Source organism: Mus caroli, unplaced genomic scaffold, assembly GCF_900094665.2.
Source record: "Mus caroli unplaced genomic scaffold, CAROLI_EIJ_v1.1 scaffold_13155_1, whole genome shotgun sequence".
NCBI lineage: Eukaryota > Metazoa > Chordata > Mammalia > Rodentia > Muridae > Mus > Mus caroli.
Genome location: NW_018389199.1, coordinates 14,904 through 24,858, shown reverse-complemented (window position 1 = coordinate 24,858; position 9,955 = coordinate 14,904). Strand labels below are relative to the sequence as shown.

The window sequence follows — 9,955 nt, the reverse complement described above, 5'->3', positions numbered from 1 at the left end:
ATCCATCCCATAATCAGCTTCCAAACGCTGACACCATTGCATACACTAGCAAGATATTCCTGAAAGGACCCAGATAGAGCTCTCTCTTGTGAGACTATGCTGGGGCCTAGCAAACACAGAAGTGGATGCTCACAGTCAGCTATTGGATGGATCACAGGGCTCCCAATGGAGAAGCTAGAGAAAGTACCCAAGGAGTTAAAGGGATATGCAACCCTATAGGGGGAACAACATGATGAACTAACCAGTACCCCAGAGCTCTTGTCTCTAGCTGCATATGTATCGAAAGATGGCCTAGTCGGCCATCACTGGAAAGAGAGACCCATTGGACTTGCAAACTTTATATGCCCCAATACAGGGGAATGCCAGGCCCAAAAGAATGGGAATGGGTGGGTAGGGAAGTGGGGGGGGGGTATGGGGGACTTTTGGGATAGCATTGGAAATGTAATTGAGGAAAATACGTAATAAAAATATTAAAAATTAAAAAAATATAAATAAATTTTTTAAAAAATTTGAATAACAATCCCCTCTTCCCTATCTCTTCCTGAGTTCCCACGACAACCAAGGACATGAGCTGTGCCTGAGCCCAGCTTGACTTCCAAGGCTGTTGAGGAGGATCAATGTTCCAGAGATAAGATGCAAAGTACCTGCTGCTTGGCGCCTGACTTCGGCCCCCATGTCAGCAGTTGTCCATTTCTTTGTTCTTTGTATAATTCTCCCTCGACCCCTCCCATATTCCCCTCGATGTATGCTTTAAAAAGAAGGTACCTCAGCATAATAAACGAGACCTCGATAGGTATCCTTCCTGGTCTCCTACTCTTCTTTTTCTTCCTTCCATCTCCTTCCAGGTTTGCAGTTCCCCTCGCACCCAGGAATAACTGAATCCCGCGGGGCGGGATAGTTCATGAGTATCTCTTTCTTTAGGTTAGGGGAGGTTTCTTCTATAATTTTGTTGAAAATTTTTATTGGCCCTTTAAGTTGAAAATATTCATTGTCATCTGTACTTATTATCCTTAGGTTCAGTTTTCTCATTGTGTGCTAGATTTCCTGGATGTTTTGAGTTAGGATCTTTTTGCATTTTGCATTTTCTTTGATTGTAGTGTCCATGTTTTCTATGGAATCTTCTGTAGTTGAGATTCTCTTACCATCTATATTATTCTGTTGCTGATGGCATCTATGGTTCCTGATTTCTTTCCTAGGATTTCTAATGCATCTTATGCAATACATTCATGCAGGTAAACTACTCATAAACACAGAATAAAATAAATAAATCTAATAAAAGATTAGATATCCTTCTATCTCAATAGAATAGAGACAAAAATATTATTTTATTTTTTGAGGTTCCTTGAGAATTCAGCACAAATTTCAGATTTAGTGTGATAGTGACAGAGACAACCGTTTTTTGTTTTTTGTTTTTAATCCTTACTGAGGTTCATGGAATGCTGTGGTGATTTATTTGTAGTGCATAGCACCGAGGGATATTTTAGTATCCTTAATTGGTGAAATATAAAAGCCACATTCACAAATAATAGAACATTTTTTTCATTCTGAAGTAAACGAATAAGACTAGCAACTAGCTACTAAATACAATGAAAGATGAAAATATGTGTTATTCAGAAACAAGCTAGCCATTTTGTTTAATTGTGTCCTCACAAAGGCATACTTAATAAGTAACTTGATTTCACAATTTCTTAGATCAGTATCTCTCAATACATCTATCTATTCTCAGAGTTTCTCAGTTGTTTTTCATAATAGTTGATAAAAAAAATGGACGAAGTCTGTCATGAAGGGAGGAGTGAAAAATCATTCCTAAGATCTAGACATCATGACTATACTAACTTTAACATTATAGGAAGATAATTGAAACTATATCTAAGGTAAATAAGTACTATTTTAAAATAAATTGTTTTATTCACTTTACAACACTATACCCTCCCTCCTGCTCTTCCCAGTATCCACTCATTCAAGTTCCTCCCCATTCCCTCAGGCTTTGCTTTAAGTAAAACTTTTGATTAAACTTAGACTTGAATTTGCAGACTCTGGGGCTGTCATTCTTTATAAATAAATGTAATTTATTTGAAAAGTACTCTCAGATAATAAATAGAAAATGAACTAAACAGTTTTGGAGCATATTAAATACTGAGAATGGTGATTATTCAGAGTAATTTTAGATGAGTGCATCTTCATGAATCTCCTGACCATATTCCCTTAAATTCAGCAGAACCATTGTTCCAATTGATTTCATTGGCAGAGTTATCTTTGCTATCCTTCTAGGGATAGTGTTGGTGCTTGACAATTGAAGAATTGTCTCTGAGCACACCTGTTCTCCAGATCACATTTGGATACTATTTTTCCATTAGCTTTGTAGGAATGATCATCTAAACAGATTAGAATAAGTAGGTGAGGTGACTAATGAGCATTATTCAGGAAAACAAGAAACAGGTAATGCTTTCAGTGATCATTATAAACAGTCATTCCTGATACTTCTTTATTATAGGAGGAATATAGCTCAAACTACTCACTTGAATATTCCTTGTTTAGTGGATCAAATAAATCTTTTCTTTAGGGTAAATATATGGATAATACTATATAGGACGAGGCTTTTCTTCCTAAAAATAAAGAAAGAGAAAACAGAAATTTTCTTCTTCATCAGTGTAGGGACTACAAATAAGTAGATAATTGTCCTGGTTTAACCTGGTTTGCCTTAGTTAACAGACCATGTGTTTATAAGCCAAGAACTATTTGCATATTTCATTTTCAGTAACCACAAATATCTCAAAGTTGTTATAAAGCAATGCACATAGGAGAATAGCAGTAATTAGCTAGGGACCTAAATTCAAATACAACATGGATTTTCAGGTGCAGATTTTCAGCTTCCTGTTAATCAGTGTCTCAGGTAACAGAGAGCAGGGAGTTTGAGATAAGAATCCAACCAAAATTCTTTTCCCTGAGGAATTTGAGTCTAAAATATAGTTTTTTCTTTTTCTTTCATTTGAATGTTGGGTGGTATAAAATTATTTTTGTATCTCTATTTCTACTAATCCCCCCCCTCTCTCTATGTTGCTTTTTTCTAGTCATAATGTCCAGAGGAGAAAATGTGCTGACCCAGTCTCCAGCAATCATGGCTGCATCTCCAGGGGAGAAGGTCACCATGACCTGCAGTGCCAGCTCAAGTGTAAGTTCTGGTTACTTTCACTGGTACCAGCAGAAGTCAGGCACTTCTCCCAAACTCTGGATTTATAGCACATCCAACCGGGCTTCTGGAGTCCCAGCTTGCTTCAGTGGCAGTGGGTCTGGGACCTCTTACTCTCTTACAATCAGCAGCGTGGAGGCTGAAGATGATGCCACTTATTACTGCCAGCAGTGGAGTGGTTACCCACCCACACGGTGATACAGGCTGGAACAAAAACCCTCTAACTCCTTAGGGCTTAGCTACTTCCTCCTAGAGATAAAATGTGGCCAGTGGTTTGATTGCAGTAGTCCACACAGAATTTTCAGTTTTACACTGTCATTTGCATATTTGGATGACTATCTCTATAATATTCAACTGTCCTTCAGTGCTGTTCTCAAATAATCTACATTTCCAGTGTTTATTTATTTTCTTTTCTTTTTCTGTTATTTGGAGGCAAGTGTGGCAGGCAGTTGTCCTCAGCTATTTTACTGGTGGTCCCCATGAATCTTTACATCTAGTTTCTGCTACTTTCACTGATTTTAGAATCTTCTTGGTAGGTGGTTTTTCTTCAGGATATTCATATGCTCACAACACACTGCTTTTGTTATCCTACAAAAAGTAGTATCCATTCTAATATATTTTCTGATTTTTATTAGCAGACCTAATTTTCCACTAAATTGTCTTGTTATTATGTGCTTGAAATAATTTTCTCTTTAAATTAAAAAAAATAAACTGACTGTCATGTATATTTTCTTTCTATTCTCATGACAAGTAATTGGAACACTCCACTAATAAGGAAACCAAGAAGGCAACAAAGAACTAATAAATGAACATAAATTTTTTATATCTATCTTCTATCTACCTATCTATCTATCTATCTATCTATGAATCCATTTGTGTGTGTACTTTACTATGAATAATTAAAATCATAAAAAAATTTTAATTTTCTAAATAGAGAAAGACAAATGATTTAAAATATTTAAATGCACAATTATATATAAATTTAAATTACAGTTTAATTAAATTTAAATTACACTTAATAATAACAGGAATAATTATGTAATAGTATATTTTCAATTTTCCAATGTAAGGTGCTTGGTATGAAATCCATCAGACACAGATACCAGCTTCTCTGTCTCCATCTCTAGGAGAAAGTGCCACCATCACAGGAAGTCAAGATATTAATTTGCATTGAGGACATTATTTATATATGATAATTTTTCAAGAAAGCTATTTCAGAATCAGTTGTTTGACCTTTAGTCCTAGCAAATAAACGACTGTATAAAGAGGATCGTGGGCTTATGAGCAGCCCTGACTGCACAGAAGAACACTATTTCAAGTAAAATCTGTACACATCTAAACCAAAAAAGGAAACACTTTTACATTTATCTGTTGCTAAACACTACATGAAATTTAGTGCTTGGCACTTTTTTTCTGATTAGTGCTATGCCTACTGTGGTTGTTTGAATAAGAATGGACATCATAGTCTTATATATTAAAACATATGAAACTTTTCTTAGTAAGAAACCCTATTTGATAGGATTTAGAGGCATGGCCTTTCTGGAAAGTGTATCACTGCATTAGACTCTGAGGTTTTAAAAGCCTAATCCATGCCCAGTATTTCTACTTTCTGGTCACTTGCTGATCCAGATTCTACATGCTCATCTCTCATGTCTGTCTTGGTGCAGCCATGCTCCACAATATGAAGATAATGAACTAAACACTAAGCAGGTCCCAAATAAAGGCTTTCTTTGGGAGAGTTTGTGTGGTTATGGTATCTCTGCACAGCAATATAATAAACCAGAAAATCCAGGGATCTAGAAAGGTCACTAGAAAAATTTTGAGTCCTGAAGCATCAGTGAAACAAGAAGTTGGTTCTCCATTTACTCACTTGCATTTATGTCTTCTCAAAAAATATTTATTGGGATCTTTTTTCCTTTCTATGATTTTCTATAGACATACTTAATGATCAACTCTCCCACGAGATATAAAATCAGAAAAGGAGGATTCAATGTTCATGGAAACCTGTAGGAAAATATTGAAAGGGAAAAAGACTAGAAAAGCACCCACAAACATGCTGTATACACTTAAGCACATCAACATTCCACCTTGAACTTGTAGAGAAATGTGGGGTAAATGGGTTAGAGAGCCTACACTACTAGTTTCACGTAAGACTTGACTTCTAGGGAAGCAGCAGATAATCAAACAACCATTGCATAAGAATCTCTATGCATCATGACCAAGCCTTTGAATATTAAGAGTTTAGATTCTCAGGTTAACAATTTGCACAGATTCTTCCAAATATAATTGTATGTCATTAGATCTATTAAAGACTAATTGCTGCAATAAAACCAATTAGTGAGTGCTAATAAATACCCTCCTTTATTTCATGAAGTAAGGTAATGTCATGTCTAAACTATGCAGCTAAGGATGGTGAGATTCTAATCTTCCTGTTTGGATCAAAATATATTAAAGTTTTTTTGATAATTGGTTATTTTCTTCATGAAGTGGATTCATATGCATGCAAAAGATACCTTAATACAACTAATCAAAGGATGCGTGATGATGTATGAGATAATTTTTGGTTTTTGTTTGTTTGGTTGACCTGTTTGGTTTGATTTTAGTTTTGTCTTTGTTTTTTAAGCAGGAGGCAGTATTTAAGAAATGCCTAATTACCCTGGAAAATCTAATTAATGTAATGAAGCAGCAACTCTCCCACACTTCTCTAACCCCATGACAGAAAATCACAGGATTAAGAGTCTTCACTCTCATGTGAAGCATGAAGTCTCAATTACAAATACAAGACACTCCCCTAGCCCTTAGTCTCACCTAGCTGATGTCTCTAAAATTTTATTTCTCTCATCATTTCTTCTATCATAAATCTGTCATATGAGAGTTTCATTTCCTTTTACAAGAATACAGTTTATCAATGATATTGATGCCATATGAAAATTTTCTTGACACATATATAGTGGCCCGTGAACAATGAATCCTATGTATTAAATTCCATGAATGTTTTTTGACATATGAGTTTTGTCAAATGGTAGTTAGGGGTTTTGATATGTAGAGTTCAAATTGAAATTATATAGTGGAATTAATGCAATCATAATGGTTCACCATTAACTAGGGATTGCAGTCATATTCAGAAAGGGCATGATAATAAAGGAAATGCTGAGGGGAAAGATTAGTGCTTTGAGTACAGAATATACAGGGCTTCTTAAGGTTGCAAAAATTAGTATATTTATTACTCCCTTTGGCTCTCTGGAGGGACATAGTCCTTCTTAATCCTTGATTTTAGCTCAGTGTGATTATATTTTCAGCTTAGGAACTTTAAGATATTCAAGTAGAATTGCTTGATTTCACTGATATTAAAGGAATTAGGAATTAGTTAGAAGAGCAAAATGGGTTTCACCCAAGGATGGAGAGTGTATTTTACAGAACAGACTCCTTGATATGATTCTTTCTTCTCATATATGTGTGTCTTTTGATGGAAAACATTGACTATTTCACTCAGGGAAAAGGTACAACCAAAGGTATTTTATGTAAACAGTCTCTTGGTGACATACCTTTGTCATTTCTGTCTGTATCTGGGTTGGATCTCACAGCATGAGACTTGAAAGAGATGGAAAGCTTACTTCAGAAAAATGTTGGTTTATTTCTTCACTTATTAAGTAAGCACATTAGACTTAAAAGTTATAAACTACACAAAATGATTAAGTCAGAGTGAGTCAGATAAGTTTAGGAATCGAATAATTTCCTGGAATACAGATTGTCTTATATTGTGCATATACCACCTACACCAACATTATCACCCACACTGAAATATTTAGCATCCTGGAAAAAGACCTTTATATAGCATTACTCCTTAACATGGAAATTTCTAACCCCATAACAACATATAGTGATTCTCTTGTTAACAATGCACACTGAAATGAACAATAAAATATAAAATACAATACAAACCAGAATTGACTGTACTTGGGTACACAAGATAAACTCTCTACTCCAAGTGAAATTTTAAGGAAAAAAATACTATTTATTATAATAGTATTCTTCTGTGAATGAATTCTGCTCATGTTGTTCATGGTAGTTATTTAATGTGAATCTGTCATTTTGAAGCACTTCACTCAGGGTTCCTTTTAAATAAGCATGGAGTAGAAAATGTAATAAATCAGAGTGGTTACAAAAGCAATACTGAGGTATCTTTGTATTTCAGAGAAGAGGGCTATTTTTTCCTTTCATCTCTGAATAGAAACATTTTTTTTTTTTGTCTAAACATTCCTGGAATCCAGATACCCAAGTGGTGGCAAGTGACTTAAGGGTTCAAAATCATTTGAAAATACTGAGATAAATAAGGAAATATCAGCTTGGAAGGGAAAGAAAATATACCATTTGTTTTTGTTTTTTTGTTTTGTTTTGTTTTTTTGGTTTTTTTGTTTTTTTCTGTCAGGGGTGGGAGGTTATGATCTTAGTTACCATTTTATTGCTGTGAAAAGACAGCAATGACCATGGCAGTATATAAAAACAAAAAAAAAATATTAGGGGCTTGCTTAAATTTTTATTAAATTGTTTCATTTGTTTACAATAGATATGCTGCTCCCTCCTAGTATGCCCACCCAAAGTACCCCCTGCTTGTCTCTGAGTTGATTCTCCCCCAACCCCCATCTCACTGTGCTCCACCACCATCCCCCTTACCTGAGGCAACCTGTCTCTATAGGATTTGGTACATCCTCTTGCACTAAGGCCAGACAAGGCAGTCCTCTGCTACATATGTGCCAGGGGCCATGGACCAGCCAATGCCTGGTGTTTGGTTGATTATATAGTCTCGGGGATATCCTAGAGATCCAGGTTAGTTTATACTCTTGTTCTTTCTATGGTGTTGCCATAGAAACCCTTTAATCCCTCCTCTAAATCTTTCATAGGGGATGCTGACATCAGTACAAATTTGGCTGTAAATATTTGCATTTGTCTCAGTCAGCTGCTGGTAGAGCCTCTCAGAGGACAGGCATACTGTCTTTAAGGACAACATGGCATCAGTATTAGTGTCAGGGCTTGGTATCTGAGCATGAGCTGGATAACAAGCTGGGCCAGTCACTGGATGGCCTTTCCTTCATGATGAGATACATTTTTGTTCCAGAATTTCCTTCAGTTAGGAACCATTCTGGGTCAAATATTTTAAGGATGGGTGGGTGGCCCTATCTATCCACTGTGGGCCATATATAGCTACTGGAGGTGGTCTCCTCAGGTTTGATCTCATTATTGCAGATTTTTGGATATGTTCATCAATGTTGAGTCCTGGAAGCATCTCATGTCACAGGTCGCTGGAACTTTCTGAAGGTTCTCCCAACCCTAACCCTCGCTGCTGCATATTTTTAATCATTCTCATGGCCCTCCAGGCTTCTTTACTGTCTCCATTCATTTCTGATCCTCCCCCACTTCTTCCCTCCAACCCAGGTTCGTCCTTCACACTGTTTCCCATGATTAATTTGTTCACCCTTCTAAGTGAGATTGAAGCATCTGCAGTTGGACTGTGTTAAACTTCATACTGTCTTTGAGTTGTTAATTGTTTTTGGTTATTTTATTTATGTACATTTCATATGTTATCCTTTTTCCTGGTTTCCCCTTCCCAAACCCTCTATCCATTACCACTCTGCCTTGCTTATATGAGGGAGCGCTTCCAGTCTCCCATCTACTCCTGCTTCACCATCCTAGCATTTTTCTACTTTGGTGTATCAAGTCTCTACAAAACTAAAGGCTTCTGCTCTCATTAATACACAACAACACCATCCTCTGCTACATAAGTAGCTGGAGCCAATGATCCCTCCATGTGTACTTTTTGATTGGTGGTTTGGTCCCTGGGAACTCAGAGGTGTCTGGTTGGTTGATAGTGTTGTTTCTCCTAAAGGATTGCAAAATCTTTCAGCTCCTTCAGTCCTTCCCCTAATGCTTCCATCGAGGTCCTCATGCTCAGTCTGATGGTTGGGTGTGAGCATTCACATCTGTGTTGGTCATTCTCTGGCAGAACCTCTCAGTGGACAGCCTTACCAGACTCCTGTCAGCAAGTGTTTCTTGGCATCAGAAATTGGGTCTGGGATTGGTGTGCACTGGTACTTTTTGGCTAATATCCACTTATCAGTGAATACATACTGTTCATGTTTACTTGGGTCTAGGTTATCTCACTGAGGAAGATATTTTCTAATTCCATTCATGTTCCTGGATGAAGTCAATCTTAGGCAATCTTGCCATTGTGAATGTTTTCATTAGGAGCTGGAACAAATTTCATGTTGGTAGAATATGACAAGGAACATACAAAATCCAATAGTTAAATGGGCATTTGTTAAAGAGTTTCTTCAGTTTTCAAGACAATGTTTATGTCAAGTGGGAACAGATGGCAAGATCAGTAATCTGAGGCATCTAAGGAACACCAGGGTTAAATATGTGCAAAAATATCTCATGATATTTTGATGAGAAGTTGAGAAAGGTAGCCATGCAAAAGATCTTACGGAGCAGTTACCAGGCTCTGACCTCCTCTGTAGTCTTCTGTTGAAAAGAAAAAACAGGATTCCATAGAATATTTTAGGGGCACCAATGTTGATTCCAGAGTGAAAGAGTCAAGGATTGAGGATAAATGCCACGAGGCACAGTTTACAATCTGGTTTCAAGCACCTTCTGAAACACAGCATCATGTTGGGACTTTCTCAGACCTACCACATGTATAAATAAGACACAGAGGGTGCTAATGTGTTTTAAAGGCTTTCACTGGAACATACTGGCATCTACGATTGA

At 36.6% G+C, this 9,955-nt stretch overlaps 1 gene segment (V, D, J or C); it reads left to right on the top strand.

Annotated features, from left to right (window-relative positions):
* Positions 1-2,840: 2,840 nt before the first annotated feature.
* On the top strand, positions 2,841-3,407 carry LOC110287994. The segment is given in 2 exon segments: positions 2,841-2,893; positions 3,072-3,407. Coding segments are annotated over 2 exon segments (366 nt in total).
* Positions 3,408-9,955: the final 6,548 nt, after the last annotated feature.